Source organism: Bos indicus x Bos taurus, chromosome X (genome assembly GCF_003369695.1).
Source record: "Bos indicus x Bos taurus breed Angus x Brahman F1 hybrid chromosome X, Bos_hybrid_MaternalHap_v2.0, whole genome shotgun sequence".
Taxonomy (NCBI): Eukaryota; Metazoa; Chordata; class Mammalia; order Artiodactyla; family Bovidae; genus Bos; species Bos indicus x Bos taurus.
Window position 1 is genome coordinate 46,211,353 of NC_040105.1, and position 18,515 is coordinate 46,229,867.

The 18,515-nt window shown below is 39.8% G+C and overlaps 1 protein-coding gene across 10 annotated transcripts in view; it reads right to left on the minus strand.

Annotated features, from left to right (window-relative positions):
- Positions 1 to 18,515, minus strand: part of ARHGEF9 (Cdc42 guanine nucleotide exchange factor 9) — a 420,451-nt gene that overhangs the window by 90,533 nt on the left and 311,403 nt on the right. For all 10 annotated transcript variants that reach the window (XM_027535132.1, XM_027535130.1, XM_027535131.1 and 7 more), the window contains one exon: positions 16,039 to 16,230. In XM_027535132.1, coding sequence (XP_027390933.1) covers positions 16,039 to 16,230 — 192 coding nt within the window. The remainder of the gene's footprint in view (positions 1 to 16,038; positions 16,231 to 18,515) is intronic.

The window sequence follows — 18,515 nt, forward strand, 5'->3', positions numbered from 1 at the left end:
TTAATAGTTTTGTTTACTGCTCCCATTTGCAACATCTCAGGGAACTGACAAATTACCATCAAATCCTTAAAAGTGCAGCAAGGATGCTATATCTTAACATGAGTATGGAATACAACAGAAATGGGGGATAAAGGAAAAAGTGGGGTCTGAAAAAGAAAGAGACAGAGATGTCAGAATGGCTTCCTAACTCCCCCAATATGCTATTCATTATCTTTGTCAAGGATACCATTTTTTTTATATTACATTATATAGAAAGGGAATGTGCTGTAACAAGGGAATATAAGGTTATATATTAGGAGAAATGTAACTACCCATAGGATGGTAGGGCCCTAGACTGTACTGTCAACTGTTTTTCTTTAAAGCTAATGCTAGATTATAAATAAATATATTATGGTGCATTTAGCTTAATGGAATATCACACAGCCATTAAAGTCAGAAAGGCTATCTTGTAACATGGAGATGTGTTTATGGTATAATGTTAAGAAGTAGAATACAAAATGGTGTCACTGTGTCTTTATGATTAAAAATAAGAAAAAAGTCTTTGCCAGAGAATACAAAGAAAATACAGCCTCAAGAAGATTGCCTTGAACACAATATTATCAAGCAAAGGAGGAGAATCCAATGTCTTCTTAAATTCTCCAGCCCTAGTGTTTAAGACACATGACTTACCAAAATAATAGATAGAAACTGCTCTTATTGGGCTTCCCAGGTGACTCTAGAGGTAAAGAACCTGTCTATCAGCACAGGGGACATAAGAAACATGGGTTCGATCCCTGAGTTGGGAAGATCCCCTGGAGGAGGGCATGGCAACCCACTCCAGTATTCTTGCCTGGAGAATCCCATGGACAGAGGAGCTTGATGGGCTATGGTCCATAGGGTCACAAAGAGTCGGACATGACTGAAGCGACTTGGCACACACATGTCCTTATGAAGGAAATTAAAAAAGGGACATAAGGATATGGGAGTAGCCAGAGAACCCTTAAATGTCATCCTTAGCCCTATTTCGCCCAACTGCCTAGGCTTCTGAGGGGACAAAGGCCAGGAGGGTTGACTAGTTCTCTGGAGTCTTGATTTTATTTTTCACTACCTTCTTTGGCTGACTTAGTGACTTCTATCAAATTTTCCACAAAAACAATGAACAGCACTTTGATTAGGGGTCAGTCAATCTTTGTTTCTTCTCATCTATTCATTTTTAAGGACGTATAAGTTTAAGATGAGTTGGTAGTGGAATATGACTTTCAAAAAAAAAGAAACCTAATGCCATTTTAATTTAGGGATAAAGGGAAAACAGACTGAGAAGGTGAAATGAGAGAAGTAATAGAAAGGCAATCACACTACTGCAGGGGAGCATCATTCAGTTCTGAGCCCTGTTTTCAGAGAAACATGAAAAAAAGGATACAGAGACAGAAGGAAATAGACAGGGCAGAGGGGGGCCTGAAAACAACACCATGAATAATGGTGGAATGCCAGGGTTGTTTGTCCTAGAGAACAGAAGTTGCAGAGGACCTCTGAAGGCTTGTCACAGGGCAAAGGGAGCAGAAGGGGTCTATGGATTTTACTGTCAAGCATGCTTTGAACACCTTCTAGCTCCATCTGAATGGTAAGAGAAAATAAGGTGATGTGGCAGCAGGTGTGAACTAACTGAACAAAAGTAGTTTCTGAGAGCCTCACCTTTCTTAGGAGTAAAGTGAGCATGAATGTGAAGGCAGTACTGTGGGAGTTATCAAATCAATCACAATCAGCATGAATTAGCCCTGCTATTGCCATGGTAATAGGCAAAGAAGGTTGACTATTAATTTTACTGTTTCTAAACCCTCAGGGTTGATCTAAAAGTCTAAATCTAATACAGTGAGCTAGAATCAGTGCCTTATATGAGATACAAATCAAAATCATGACCTCCAGAGAAGATTCCAAAGACTTGTGGGAAATAAGATTAATCAAAGAACCTCTGAATCAACTATGGTTTTAAAAAACCTTTAGGGAAAGGGCTGTGCAAACCTGGACCTCGGTGACTCTATCTATAAAATGTATATATCAGAAAAGATTTACAGGGCCCATTCAACTCTGACTCGCTATAGATATCATATATTGTTTTGCCTGGAAGCCTGAAAAGAGACTTGATATATGTCTTGAAAATAATTTCAATATTATTAGGGAATGATAACCATGGTTGCCCTGTTCACAGCTGTATCTCTAGAGCTTTTCTTCTTTCACTTTTTTGTCCATGAAGTCTTTTTTTTCAGATTAAATGAAACCATTAAAAAATAAGAGGATGACAGGAAGAAGATTTGCAATTTGGAAAACTGCCAAGGGATTAATATCTGGAATATACCAGGAACTCCTATAAATCAGCAAGAAAAAAAAAAGAGAGAAACTACAGGAAAATGGGCAGAGGATAGGTAAAGGGCCTCGAGTGTCCAGGTGGTATGGATAGGTAGGGCCTAGAGCATCCAGAAAACCCTGGGCTGGTCACTAAAGGTCAATGAGCTGCCTTATCTTTTTAGTTTAGTATGCTATACAAATATTATTGTTTATTACAATGTGTTATTTTCTACATATACACCAAGATATAAAGACAATTGGGAATAAATCAGGATAGGCAAATAACAGAAAGAAAAAGTCAGGAAGTTTGAAAACTCCAGGCTTAAACATATCGAATGTAAATGTCTTGAAGCTATAGTATGCGAAACTCTGTCAGGTCTAGGAAGAATTCCTTGATGGTGTATGAGACACTAATACAAATGGCAAAGGACAACTAGTCTAGCTTTTCTAGAGGCATTTGAGGACAGAATTTATTTCACAGGTATCAAATGACTGAGATTGTCTTACTCAGAGAGTATTTAACTTTGTTTGACCTGTGTCTCAGTTTCCCTGATCACAATATGATTTCTGAAACAAGAGTAAATACCATAAGCCATTGGTCAAGATGGCCTAGAACTAAGCCAATTCTCTTTTATATCACTGTTTGAATTTAGAAAGAAGAATGTCATCTTTTCAGAGAACTCATTAAAAAATATACTTTCTTTTACTGGCCTCACTGAATAACTTTGATAAAAATAACTCTATTTCCTACTTCCACATTTGTAAAATGAGCGTTCAGTTCAGTTCAGTTCAGTCTCTCACTCGTGTCCGACTCTTTGTGACCCCATGAATCGCAGCACGCCAGCCTTCCCTGTCCATCACCAACTCCCGGAGTTCACTCAGACTCACGTCCATCGAGTCAGTGATGCCATCCAGCCATCTCATCCTCTGTCGTCCCCTTCTCCTCCTGCCCCCAATCCCTCCCAGCATCAGAGTCTTTTCCAATGAGTCAACTCTTCACATGAGGTGGCCAAAGTACTGGAGTTTCAGCTTTAGCATCCTTCCTTCCAAAGAACACTCAGGACTAATCTCCTTTAGAATGGACTGGTTGGATCTCCTTGCAGTCCAAGGGACTCTCAAAAGTCTTCTCCAACACCACAGTTCAAAAGCATCAATTCTTCGGCGCTAAGCTTTCTTCACAGTCCAACCCTCACATCCATACATGACTACTGGAAAAAACCATAGCCTTGAATAGACAGACCTTTGTTGGCAAAGTAATGTCTCTGCTTTTCAATATGCTATCTAGGTTGTAGTGTAACTTAAATGGTGAGGCACTTTCTGCTTCCAGGAGTAATTAATAAATGAATAAATAAATACAAAAAAATGATTATTTTCTGATAGTGACTTTTTTCTATACTGAATACAATATTTATAGATCTCCCTTAACCTACAGAAAGAGTAGATACCATGCTAACACATTTGTACATGAGTAAGACATGCCTCCATTGGTATCAGTGAGAAAATGGCAGAAAAGGCAGAAGTAACATGGATTACTATCACAGTGTTCTTTAGTGAGAGCATACCTAGATTTCACAGAATCAGAGAAAGTACTATCCAGACAGCACTTAAAGAGCAACTCTTCCAATCTGCTAATTTTAGAATTAGGGAACAAGTTCCAGGATGGAAAAGATTCACCTGAGGTTCCTCAGTCAGTTAGTGACTAAGGTGGGACGTAAACTTAGGAATCCCAATTCTGGTTTTGGTATTCTTTCTTATAAATCATATTGTTCCTCATAGCTTTTGGTTTAGAGGTGACACAACCCTGAGCTAAAATATTGTTTTTCTGACCCAGCTGGACACATGTTTCTCTACCCTTCTTTTGTTCTAGCTAAATGTTCCTTTGACACCTGTGGTTGCAGGGGCAAAGAGATATTTCCCATTTAAACCATTAGCTTCAGCACCAAGAATAATTAAGAGATATGGAACTAAAATATCACCAAAAAAAAACTTTGTTAGGTTAGTTGGACTGGGAAATTTCTCAAAGCAGGGAATGACACTCCATCTTTTGGAAAGATAAATTCTTGCATTGCTGTCCTGAGCCCATGCCCAAGAAATTTGGGAAAAGAGGCCAAGATATTTGAGAGTTGAGAATAAAATCCATCTAAGACTTAACAGATTTATACTGGGCCAGTATTTGAGAACTCTAGGAAAGTAATTTTGTTTCTTAGAGATTCAGTCTACTGACCTCAAAAATAGTTATGACAATAATAACCTATTTCCTGTATGAAAATGAAATGTCAAGATGTGAATGTACTTTGCCAAAGCGTACATACACATGTGCACTTGTAATTAAATCTGACTTTCAAAAATACTTATTGAGCATCTACCATCTGCCAACTACTGTGCCAGGTGCTGAGTATGCATCAGTAAATAAATGAAGAAAACTGTCCCTCATGGAATTTACTTTATAGTAGGGGAGAATGAGAAATAGATGGAGAAACAAATTTATTTTCTTGGGCTCCAAAATCACTGCAGATGGTGTGTGCAGCCATGAAATTAAAAGACGCTTGCTCCTTGGAAGAAAAGCTATGACCAACCTAGATAGCATATTAAAAAGCAGACATTACTTTGCCGACAAAGTTCCATCTAGTCAAAGCTATGCTTTTTCCAGTAGTCATGTATGGATGTGGGAGTTGGACCATAAAGAAAGCTGAGTGCCAAAGAATTGATGCTTTTGAACTGTGGTGTTGGAGAAGACTCTTGAGAGTCCCTTGGACTGCAAGCAGATCCAACCAGTCAATCCTAAAGGAAATCAGTCCTGAATATTCATTGGAAGGACTGATGCTGAAGCTGAAGTTCCAATACTATGGCCACCTGATGAGAACTGACTCATTGGAAAAGACCCTGATACTGGGAAACATTGAAGGCAGGAGGAGAATGGGACGACAGAGGATGAGACAGTTGAATGGCATCACCAACTCAATGGACGAGTCAGAGCAAGCTCCAGGAGTTGTGATGGACAGGGAAGATTGGAGCGCTGCAGTCTATGGGGTTGTGAAGAGTCGGACATGACTGAGCGGCTGCACTGAACTGAACTGAGGTAGGACTACCTTAGGCAGAAGGGAAAGCCAGTGGAAAGGCCATGAGTGGGGAGCATATCAGGCCTTTTTAAGGAACAACAGTAGGCCATTGTGGCTAAAATAGTGAGAGCACATGGGAAAGGAGCAAGAGATGAAGTCACAGAAGTAAGGAAATGTTGATCACACAGGTTTGTAAGTAATAATGAGAACTTTGTCTTTGTCTTCTATTCAGGAGGGAAAGGTGTGCCACTGGAAAGTTTTTTTTTTTCCAGTTATTATTATTTTTTTAAATTTTATTTTATTTTAAAACTTTACAAATTGTATTAGTTTTGCCAAATATCAAAATGAATCTGCCACAGGTATACATGTGTTCCCCATCCTGAACCCTCATCCCTCCTCCCTCCCCATACCATCCCTCTGGGTCATCCCAGTGCACTAGCCCCAAGCATCCAGTATCGTGCATCAAACCTGGACTGGCATCTCGTTTCATACATGATATTATACATGTTTCAATGCCATTCTCCCAAATCTTCCCACCCTCTCCCTCTTCCACAGAGTCCATAAGACTGTTCTATACATCAGTGTCTCTTTTGCTATCTTGTACATAGGGTTATTGTTACCATCTTTCTAAATTCCATATATATGCGTTAGTATACTGTATTGGTGTTTTTCTTTCTGGCTTACTTCACTCTGTATAATAGGCTCCAGTTTCATCCACCTCATTAGAACAGATTCAAATGTATTCTTTTTAATGGCTGAGTAATACTCCATTGTGTATATGTACCACTGCTTTCTTATCCATTCATCTGCTGATGGACATCTAGGTTGCTTCCATGTCTTGGCTATTATAAACAGTGCTGCGATGAACATTTGGGTTACATGTGTCTCTTTCCTTTCTGGTTTCCTCAGTGTGTATGCCCAGCAGTGGGATTGCTGGATCATAAGGCAGTTCTATTTCCAGTTTTTTAAGGAATCTCCACACTGTTCTCCATAGTGGCTGTACTAGTTTGCATTCCCACCAGCAGTGTAAGAGGGTTCCCTTTTCTCCACACCCTCTCCAGCATTTATTGCTTGTAGATTTTTGGATCGCAGCGATTCTGACTGGTGTGAAATGGTACCTCATAGTGGTTTTGAGGAGAGAAGTGATATAAACTGACTTAGATATATTATCCCTTGGCTGCTTAGTAAAGAACAGAATGTACTAACTTGTATTAGAGCTTATAAGACAGCTATCATTTTAAAAAATTTGTATTGGGGTATATTTGATTTACAGTGTTGTGCTATTTTCAGGTATACAGCAAGGTGACTATTATATGTAAACATATACTGACTCGTTTTTTGGATTCTTTTCCTATGTAGGCCGAACATTTCCCTGGTGGCTCAGATGGTAAAGTGTCTGCCTACGATGCATTAGACGTGGGTTCGATCCCTGGGTAGGGAAGATGCCCTGGAGAAGGAAATGGCAACCCACTCCAGCATTCTAGCCTTGAAAATCCCACAGACAGAGGAGCCTAGTAGGCTACAGTCCACGGGATCGCAAAGAGTCAGACACGACTGAGTGACTTCACTTTACTTCACTTTCACTTTCACCTATATAGGCCATTCCAGAATATTGGGTACAGTTCCCTATGCTATACAGTAGGTCCTAATTAGTTATCTATTTTATATATAGTAGTGTGCAGAGGTCAGTCCCAGTCTTCTAATTTATCCCTCGCCTCCTTACCGCTCAAAAACCATAAGTTTCTTTTCTATGTCTGTAACTGTCTGTTCTATAGATAAGTTCATTTATGGCCTTTTTTAGAATTCCACATATAAGCAATATCATATATTTGTCTTTCTCTTTAACTTACATCACTCAGTATGACAATCCCTAGATCCATTCATGTTGGTACAAATAGCATTATTTTGTTATTTTTTATGGCTTATTAATATTCCATTGTATATATGTACCACAAAATTATTAATCCATTCCTCTTGATGATGGACATTTAGGCAACTTCCATATCCAGGCTATTGTAAATAGTTTAAGATAATTATCATTTTATAGCAGTGCTCCACACACTTTAATATGTATTGTAAGTCAAATGTTAACCTAGTTAAAATGCAGATTTGAACTCATGTCTGGAATAGAGTTAAAGATTCTGAATTTCTTAAAAACTCAAGGTGATTCATATGCTGTTGGTCAAGGGCAGAACAATTTGAGGGTAGGAGATATGTCCAAGGCCTGGCAAAGAGCAGAGCTCCACTAAATTTTTGCTGAATGAATGATATATCAGTGGTTTGATGCCCAATGTTAACTAACACATTCTAGAGGGTAATTAAAAAAAAATTAACCATTTGTAAGAAGACAGGAGGAAGAGAAAAAGATAAAAGAGAGGCATGGATGGATAGGCAAACAGAAGAAAAGGGAAAGAAGGAAAGAAAAACCACATTTCCCCAAATACTTATAATATTAGATTTACTTAATTTCCTCAATGAACTTAAGAGTTTGGTAAAATGAAGCTAGCTTTTTCACTCTCCTCTTTCACTTTCATCAAGAGGCTCTTTAGATCCTCTTCACTTTCTGCCATAAGGGTGGTATCATCTGCATATCTGAGGTTATTGATATATCCTTCAGCAATCTGGATTCCAGCTTGTGCTTCATCCAGCCTAGCAGTTCGCATGATGTACTCTGCATATAAGTTAAATAACCAGGGTGACAATATACAGCCTTGACATACTCCTTTCCCAATTTGGAACCAGTCCATTGTTCCATGTCCTGATCTAACTGTTGCTTCTTGACCTGCATAGAGATTTCTTAGGAGGCAGGTAAAGTGGTTTGGTATTTCCATTTCTTTAAGAATTTTCTACAGATTGTTGTGATCCACACAGTTAAAGGCTTTGGTGTAGTCAATAAAGCAGAAGTAGATATTTTTCTGGAACTCTCTTGCTTTTTTGATGATCCAACAGATGTTGACAATTTGATCTCTGGTTCCTCTGCCTTTTCTAAATCCAGCTTGAACATCTGAAAATTCTCAGTTCACCTACTGTTGAAGCATAGCTTGGGGAATTTTGAGCATTACTTTGCTAGCATGTGAGATGAGTGCAATTGTATGATAGTTTGAACATTCTTTGGCATTTCCTTTCTTTGGGATTGGAATGAAAACCGACGTCTTCCAGTCCTGTGGCCACTGCTGAGTTCTCCAAATTTGTTGGTACATTGAATGCAGCACTTTAACGGCATCATCTTTCAGAATTTGAAATAGCTCAGCTGGAATTCTATTACCTCCACTAGCTTTGTTCGTAGTGATGCTTGCTAAGGCCCACTTGACTTCACACTCCAGGATGTCTGGCTCTAGGTGAGTAATCACACCATTGTGGTTATCTGGTTAATTAAATCTTTTTTCTATAGTTCTTTTGTGTATTCTTGCCACCTCTTCTTAATATCTTCTGTTTCTGTTAGGTCCATACCGTTTCTGTCCTTTATCGTGCCCATCTTTGCATGAAATGTTCCCTTGGTGTCTCTAGTTTTCTTGAAGAGATCTCTAGTCTTTCCATTCTAGTGTTTTCCTCTGTTTCTTTGCGTTGATCACTTAAGAAGGCTTTCTTATCTCTCCTTGCTATTCTTTGGAACTCTGCATTCAGATGGATATATCCTTCCTTTTCTCCTTTGCATTTCGCTTCTATTCTTTTCTCAGCCATTTGTAAGGCCCCCTCAGACAACAATTTTGCCTTTGTGCATTTCTTTCTCTTGGGTATAGTTTTGATCACTGCCTTCTGTACGATGTCATGAACTTCCATCCATACTTCTTCAGGCACTCTGTCTGTCAGATCTAATCCCTTGAATCTACTCGTTACTTCAACTGTATAATCATAAGGGATTTGATTTAGGTCATACTTAGTGGTTTTCCCTACTTTCTTCAATATAAACCTGAATTTTGCAATGAGGAGTTCATGATCTGAACTACAGTCACCTCCTGGTCTTTTTGCTGACTGTATAGAGTTTCTCCAACCACGGCTAAAAAGAATGTAATCAATCTCATTACAGTAGTGACCGTTTGGTGATGCCTATACATAGAGTGTTCTCTTGTGTTGTTGGAAGAGGGTGTTTGCTATGATCAGTGCATTCTCTTGGCAAAACTCTGTTAGCCTTTGCCCTGTTTCATTTTGTTCTCTAAGGCCACACTTGCCTGTTACTCTGGGTATCTCTTGACTTCCTACTTTTGCATTCAAGTCCCTTGTGATGAAAAGGACATCCTTTTTGTGGTGTTAGTTCTAGAAGGTCTTGTAGGTCATCATAGAACCATTCAACTTCAACTTCTTCAGCATTAGTGGTTGGGCATAGACTTGGATTACTGTGATATTGAATGGTCTGCCTTGGAAGGGGACAGAGTTCATTCTGTCTTTTTTCAGATCACACCCAAGTACTGCATTTTGGACTCTTTTGTTGACTATGAGGGCTACTCCATTTCTTCTAAGGGATTCTTGCCCAGGATAGTAGATATAATGGTCATCTGAATTAAATTTTCCCATTCCTGTTCATTTTTGTTCACTGATTCCTAAAATGTCTATGTTCACTCTTGCTGTCTCCTGTTTGACCACTTTAAATTTACCTTGATTGCTGGTTCCTATGCATTTTTGTTCTTTACAACATCAGACTTTACTTCCATTAGCAGTCACATGCACAATTGTGCATTGTTTTAACTTTGGTTCATTCTTTACTCTTTCTAGAGCTATTTCTCCACTCTTCTCCAGTAGCATATTGGGCATCTATCGACCTGGAGAGTTTATCTTTCAGTATCATAAATTTTTGCCTTTTCATACTGTTCATGGGTTGTCAAGACAAGAATACTAAAGTGGTTTGTCATTCCCTTCTCCAGGGGAATATGTTTTCGCAGAAATATCCACCATAACCCGTCCACCTTGGGTGGTCCTACACAGCATGCCTCATATTTTCACTGAATTAGACAAGGCCATGATCCATGTGATCAGTTTGTTTAGTTTTCTGTGACTGTCATTTTCATCCTGTCTGACCTCTGACAGATAGGACTAAGAGGTTGTGGAAGCTCTTTGATGTGAGAGACTGGCTCTGGGGAATCTAGGTTTTGTCTGATGTGCGGGGTTGTGCTCAATAAATCTTTAATCCAGTTTTCACTTTAAGTATGGGGGCTGTATTCCCTGAAGCAAACCTATGTTAGGTGTAATGGTCAGATCAGATAAGTCACTCAGTCATGTCTGACTCTTTGAGACCCCATGAATCGCAGCACGCCAGGCCTCCCTGTCCATCACCAACTCCCGGAGTTCACTCAGACTCACATCCATCAAGTCAGTGATGCCATCCAGCTATCTCATCCTCTGTCGTCCCCTTCTCCTCCAGCCCTCAATCCCTCCCAGCATCAGAGTCTTTTCCAATGAGTCAACTCTTCGCATGAGCTGGCCAAAGTACTGGAGTTTCAGCTTTAGCATCATTCCTTCCGAAGAAATCCCAGGGCTGATCTCCTTCAGAATGGACTGGTTGGATCTCCTTGCAGTCCAAGGGACTCTCAAGAGTCTTCTCCACCACCACAGTTCAAAAGCATCAATTCTTCGGTGCTCAGCCTTCTTCACAGTCCAACTCTCACATCCATACACGACCACAGGAAAAACCATAGCCTTGACTAGATGAACCTTTGTTGGCAAAGTAATGTCTCTGCTTTTGAATATGCTACCTAGGTTGTTCATAACTTTCCTTCCAAGGAGTAAGTGTATTTAATTTCATGGCTGCAATCACCATCTGCAGTGATTTTGGAGCCCCCCAAAATAAAGTCTGACACTGTTTCCACTGTTTCCGCATCTATTTCCCATGAAGTGATGGGACCAGATGCCATGATCTTCATTTTCTGAATGTTGAGCTTTAAGCCAACTTTTTCACTCTCCACTTTCACTTTCATCAAGAGGCTTTTGAGTACCTCTTCACTTTCTGCCATAAGGGTGGTGTCATCTGCATATCTAAGGTTATTGATATTTCTCCCGGCAATCTTGATTCCAGCTTGTGTTTCTTCCAGTCCAGCTTTTCTCATGATGTACTCTGCATATAAGTTAAATAAGCAGGGTGACAATGTACAGCCTTGACGAAGTCCTTTTCCTATTTGGAACCAGTCTGTTCTTCCATGTCCAGTTCTAAGTGTTGCTTCCTGACCTGCATACAGATTTCTCAAGAGGCAGATCAGGTGGTCTGGTATTCCCATCTCTTTCAGAATTTTCCATAGTTTATTGTGATCCACAAACTCAAAGGTTTTGGCATAGTCAATAAAGCAGAAATAGATGTTTTTCTGGAACTCTCTTGCTTTTTCCATGATCCAGCAGATGTTGGCAATTTGATCTCTGGTTCTTCTGCCTTTTCTAAAACCAGCTTGAGCATCAGGAAGTTCATGGTTCAGGTATTGCTGAAGCCTGGCTTGGAAAATTTTAAGTATTACTTTACTACGTGTGAGATGAGTGCAATTGTGCAGTAGTTTGAGCATTTTTTGGCATTGCCTTTCCTTGGGATTGGAATGAAAACTGATCTTTTCCAGTCCTGTGGCCACTGCTGAGTTTTCCAAATTTGCTGGCATATTGAGTGCAGCACTTTCACAGCATCATCTTTCAGGATTTGGAATAGCTCAACTGGAATTCTATCACCTCCACTAGCTTTCTTCGTAGTGATGCTTTCTAAAGCCCACTTGACTTCACATTCCAGGATCTCTGGCTCTAGGTGAGTGATCACACCATCGTGATTATCTGGGTCGTGAAGATATTTTTTGTACAGTTCTTCTGTGTATTCTTTCCACCTCTTCTTAATATCTTCTACTTCTGTTATGTCCATACCATTTCTGTCCTTTATCGAGCCCATCTTTGCATGAAATGTTCCTTTGGTATCTCTGATTTTCTTGAAGAGGTCCCTAGTCTTTCCCATTCTGTTGTTTTCCTCTATTTCTTTGCATTGATTGCTGAAGAAGGCTTTCTTATCTCTTCTTGCTATTCTTTGGAACTCTGCATTCAAATGCTTCTATCTTTCCTTTTCTCCTTTGCTTTTCACTTCTCTTCTTTTCACAGCTATTTGTAAGGCCTCCCCAGATAGCTATTTTGCTTTTTTGCATTTCTTTTCCATGGGGATGGTCTTGATCCCTGTCTCCTGTACAATGTCACGAACCTCATTCCATAGTTCATCAGGCACTCTATCTATCAGATCTAGGCCCTTAAATCTATTCTCACTTCCACTGTATAATCATAAGGGATTTGATTTAGGTCATACCTGAATGGTCTAGTGGTTTTCCCTACTTTCTTCAATTCAAGTCTGAATTTGGCAATAAGGAGTTCATGATCTGAGCCACAGTCAGCTCCCGGTGTTGTTTTTGCTGACTGTATAGAGCTTCTCCATCTTTGGCTGCAAAGAATATAATCAATCTGATTTTGGTGTTGACCATCTGGTGATGTCCATGTATAGAGTCTTCTCTTGTGTTGTTGGAAGAGGGTGTTTTTTATGACCAGTGCATTTTCTTGGCAAAACTCTCTTAGTCTTTGCCCAGCTTCATTCCGTATTCCAGGGCCAAACTTGCCTGTTACTCCAGGTGTTTCTTGACTTCCTACTTTTGCATTCCAGTCCCCTATAATGAAAAGGACATCTTTTTTGGGTGTTAGTTCTAAAAGGTCTTGGAGGTCTTCATAGAACCGTTCAACTTCAGCTTCTTCAGCATTACTGGTTGGGTCATAGACTTGGATTACTGTGATATTGAATGGTGTAATGGTAACCTCCTTCAAAAGGGCTTATGCCAGTACTGTTGTATTCAGTGCCCCTGGCCCTGTGTCAGGCCACTGTCGACCCATGCCTCCACAATATCAATGTGTCATATGATAGCTGTCCTTCTCTGTCTGACTTCATTCAGTATGACAATAAATAGATCCATCCATGTTGCTGCAAATGGCATTATTTCATTCTCTTTAATGCCTGCTGAAGCCCCAATACTTTGGCCACTTGATGTGAAGAACTGACTCATTGGAAAAGACCCTGATGCTGGGAAATATTGAAGGCAGGAAGAGAAGGGGACAAGACACGATGAGATGGTTGGATGGCACCACTGACTCAATGAATACGAGTTTGAGCAAGCTCCAGGAGTTGGTGACTGACAAGAAAGCCTGGCATCCATGGGGTTGCAAATAGTTGGACATGACTGAGTGACTGAACTGAACTGAAAATGAAACTCACTGGAGAAATCATAAAATCAAAGGTTATAGGAGTAAAGGGCACCTTCAAGGCCACAAGTTAATTAGTGACTAAGTTAAGACGTGAAAGCCAGCACTCCATGTCTACAGAGCCCTTGTTGTTTCTATCCTACATTATTGCTTTGAGGAAGTGGAAGAAGATAAACTTCAACCTTCCTGGACGGGGTGAGAAAAGGAGTTTAGGTGAAGAAAGTTAAGGCCCAAAGTCCTTGGCCTTAATATCTTCACATGCAGTTGTTGTTGGTATTAGTTACATGTGGATATTTAAATTAAAATGAAATAAAATTTACAATTCCATTTCTCAGTCATACTAGCCACATCTCAAATGCTCAGCAGCCACAAATGGTTGACCAGTGGCTACTGTAATAGGGACTACAGATATACAACTTGTTCATCACTGCAAAAAGTTCTACTATGCAGCACTACAGAAACAAGGACTTTACATTCCCACCAACAATGCGAGAGGGTTCCCTTTTCTCTATATTCTCTCCAGCATTTATCGTTTGTAGGTTTTTTGATGATGTCCATTCTACCAGTGTAAGGTAATACATCATTGTGGTTTTGATTTGCATCTCTAATAATTAGTAATATTGAGCATCTTTTCATGTGCTTCTTGGCTATCTGCATATCTTCTTTAGAGAAATGCCTATTTAGGTCTTCTACCCATTTTTTGATTGTGTTGTTTTTTTGTTATTGAGCTGCATGAGCTATTTGTGTACTTTGGAGGTTACTCCCTTGACAGTTGCTTTATTTGCAAATATTTTCTCCCACACTGAGGGTTGTCTTTTCATCTTGTTTATGGATTTCTTTGTTGTGCAAAAGATTTTACAGTCACTAAGAGGAACAGTATGGAGGTTTCTTAAAAAATAAAAACAGAACCACAGTTCTGTGCTGTGATTAGTCACCCAGTAATGTCTGACTCTTTATGACCCCATAGACTGTAGCCTGCCAGGCTCCTCTGTCCATGGGGATTCTCCAGGCAAGAATACTAGAGTGGATTGCCATGCCCTCCTCCAGGGGATCTTCCCAACCCAGGGATCACACCCAGGTCTTCCATATTGCAAGAGGTTTCTTTACCATCTGAGCCTCCAGGGAAGCCCAAGAATACTGGAGTGGGTAGCCTATCCTTTCTCCAGGGGAATTACCCAACCTAGAAATCAAATTGCTGTCTCCTGCATTGCAGGCAGATTCTTTATCAGCTGAGCTACCAGGGAAGCCCCAGAACCACCATATGACCCAGCAATTCCATACTGGGCATATACCATAAGGAAACCACAGTTCAAAAAGACATTCACCCCATTCTTCATTGTAGCACTGTTTACAATAGCCAGGACATGGAAGCAACCTAAATGTCCAAAGACAGATGGATGGAAAAGAAGATGTGGTGTATATATACAATGGACTATTAGTCAGTCAAAAAGGAATGAAGTTGGATCTCTTGTAGAGACATGGATGAACCTAGAGTCTGTCATACAGAGTGAAGTAAGTCAGAAAGAATAAAACAAATATGGTATATCATTGTATATATGTGGAATCTAGAAAAATGGCACAGATGAACCTATTTGCAGGGCAGGAATAGAGACACAGATGTAGAGAAAGGACATGTGGACATGCAGCGGGGCATGGAGAGGGGTGGGATAAAATGGAAGATTGGGATTGGCATACATATTAGACTGGCCAAAGAGTACATTCAGGTTTTCCCCTTATACCTTACAGAACAACTCAAATGAACTTTTTGCCCAATCCAATACACTATCATGTGTAAAAGAGATAGCTAGTGAGAAACTGCTATACATTACAGGGAGCTCAGCTCAGTGCTCTGAGGTGATCTAGATGGGAAGGATGAGGGGAGGTTGGGAGAGAGTTCCAAGAGGAAGGAGATATATGTATACATGTGGATATATGTATACATGTGGCTGGTTCCCTTTGTTATACAGCAGAAACTAACACAACATTGTGAGGCAACTACACCCCAATTTAAAAAACAAGAAATAAGAACTCTGACATGTTTAACAAGCTTGCACAGGAACCTTGGTGTACTTTCAAGTTTGTAAACTACTGGCTTACCGAAATGTTTGTGTGCTATAATGAAGTCAGGCCCTTACATGGGGTGCCAACAACTGGATCAGAAGCCAAGAGGATACAGATAGAGATTCCAGCGAGGGGACAGAGGAAGGGAGGGAGGGGGGGAGAGAGAATATGAATATGCATATGAAAGTTAGACAAACAGATAGCAAAAAGGGGAGAAGTAAACAGAGGGAGAGTAATCCCAAGGGAGCAGTTTCATCCACTGAACAGAGTCTAGATCAGTCCAGTTACTTTTTCTAACACCTTGGGACTGTCACAGGTATAGCCCAGGAAGGTTGTCATTTCTTCATGGAAGTGTTCTCTATCTTATCCTAAGGGCCCTCACATGGACCATCAGAGTTGGGCCTACCTCACAAATGTCCTTTAGGTGCTTGATGTAATGACGCTCGGTGCTCATGATCTCATTGATGACGTTGGCCCGCATCTGGTCCCGGTTTTGGAGTGGCCGGCCCAGACAGAGGCAGTCTGAGTTGGGGTCCAGGTGCCCATTCTGAACATCACTGGGCCCTTCCTCTACCCCATCCTCCTGGTTCACCCATAGCTGTAGAGGCAGGCAGAAGAAGAAGAATGGGTTAGCTTCCTTCTTTGAGAAATTTTCAGCCAAGTAGAAAAAGGATAAACTAAAATATTCAGGTATTCATAGAGCCAGAACCTTCAACCAGAGCCCTCTTAAACTGAATGCCAGGACCAGCTCTAGGGTGACTTGTTGGACTTATCTATGAGTCTATACCTCTCTAGGCCTTTAGTGACCTATCCATAAAATGGAGGATGGAGAAGAGTAGGACTAAATCATCTCTAAGAGACTTCTTGGCTAGGAAGGTTTCAGAGGAGAAAAGAGTTATGGCAAGCAGAACTCATTTGTGCTGGAGCATATTGAGCCATCACAGCTGGATCAACAAATACAGATTAAATTATAATATTGGGAGGTGAAGGGTCCAAGATGGTGACATTAGAAGACCCTGATCTCACCTCCTCCCATGGATACACCAAATCTACACCTATATAGAGAGCAATTTTAAAACTGGACTTCATTTTATTTTTATAGAGCAATTTTTGAGGGGTGATTGGATAGTTACTGCACATAAAAGGACCAGATAGAAATAGGTAGTAAAGATGGAAACATGATATCCATGAACCACACCTCTGAAGTAGCAATTTGCATGGTAAGGGATATTGCTGAGGGGCATAAGCAAAGACTCACCTAAACCCAGCAGTTTAAAGAGCAGACACACACACTTAGAGAACAAACTTATAGTTACCAGAGGAAAAGGATTGGGGAGGGATAGATTGGGAGTCTGGTACTGACAATGTACACACTGTTGTATTTAAAATAAACAACAAAAACCTACTGTATAGCACTGGGAACTGTTATATATCTGCTCAATATTCTGTAATAACTTAAAATAATTTGAAAAAGAATAGATACATGCATACATATAACTGAATCACTTTGCTCTACATCTGAAACACAACATTGTTAATCAATTATATTCCAACATAAAATGAAAACAAAGAAGTAAAAATAAAGAGCACCTAGACTATACAGTAAGAAAATCCATTTACTAACACAAAAGCTTCATTACCACTAAATCAATCTTACAAGAAATATTAATGGATCTTCTTCAAGTGGAAAAGAAAAGCTCATAAATAGAAATAAAATCTATTAAAGAAAAAATCTTAATGGTAAAGGCAAATATAGAAAAGGCAGTGTATTAGCCACTTAAAAAGCAATGAAGGCTAAAAGACAAAAGTAGAATAACCAACTATAACTATACTAATTTGTTAAGGGATACATAAAATAAAAAGAGGCAAAATGTGACATCAAAAATATAAAATGTGAGGTGAGGGAATAAAAGTGTAGTGCTTTGAGAATGCCTTCAAACTTTCACTGTAATAGACAGATATATGTTGTTGTTTGCTGTTCAGTCTCTAAGCTGTGGCCGATACTTTGTTATCACATGGACTACCTTCACTGTCTCCCAGAGTTTGCTCAAATTCATGTCTATTGATTCAGAGATGCTATCTAACCATATCATTTTCTGTCGCCCTCTCCTCCTTTTGCCTTCAGTCTTTCCCAGAATCAGGGTCTTTTCCAAAGAGTCAACTCTTCACATAAGATGGCCAAAGTATTGGAGCTTCAGCATCATTCCTTCCAATGAATATTCAGCGTTGATTTCCTTTAGGATTTACTTGTTTGACCTCATAGTCCAGGGGATTCTCAAGAGTCTTCTCCAGCACAGTTTAAAAGCATCAATTCTTTGGCCTTCAGCCTTATTTATGGTCCAACTCTCACATCTGTATATGATTGCTTGAAAAACCATAGTTTTGACTATACAGACCATTGTAGGCTAAGTGATGTCTCTGTTTCTTAATACATTATCTAGGTTTGTCATAGCTTTCCTTCCAAGGAGCAAGTGTCTTTTAATTTCATGGCTGCAGTCACCATCTGCAGTGATTTTGGAGCCCAAGAAAATTAAATCTGTCACTGCTTCCACTTTTTCCCATTCTAATTGCCATGAATTGATGGGCCCATATGCCAAGATCTTAGTTTCCTGAATGTTGAGTTTTAAGCAAGTTTTTTCACTCTCCTCTTTCACCCTCATGAAGAAGCTCTTTAGTTCCTCTTCACTTTCTGCCATTAGCGTGGTATCATCTGCATATCTGAGGTTGTTGCTATTTCTCCCAGCAACCTTGATACCAGTTTGTGATTCATCAAACATGATATTTCACATGATGTACTCTGCATACAAATTATATAAACAGGGAATCAATATACAGCCTTGACATATTCCATTCCCAATTTGGAGCCAGTCAGCTTTTCCATGT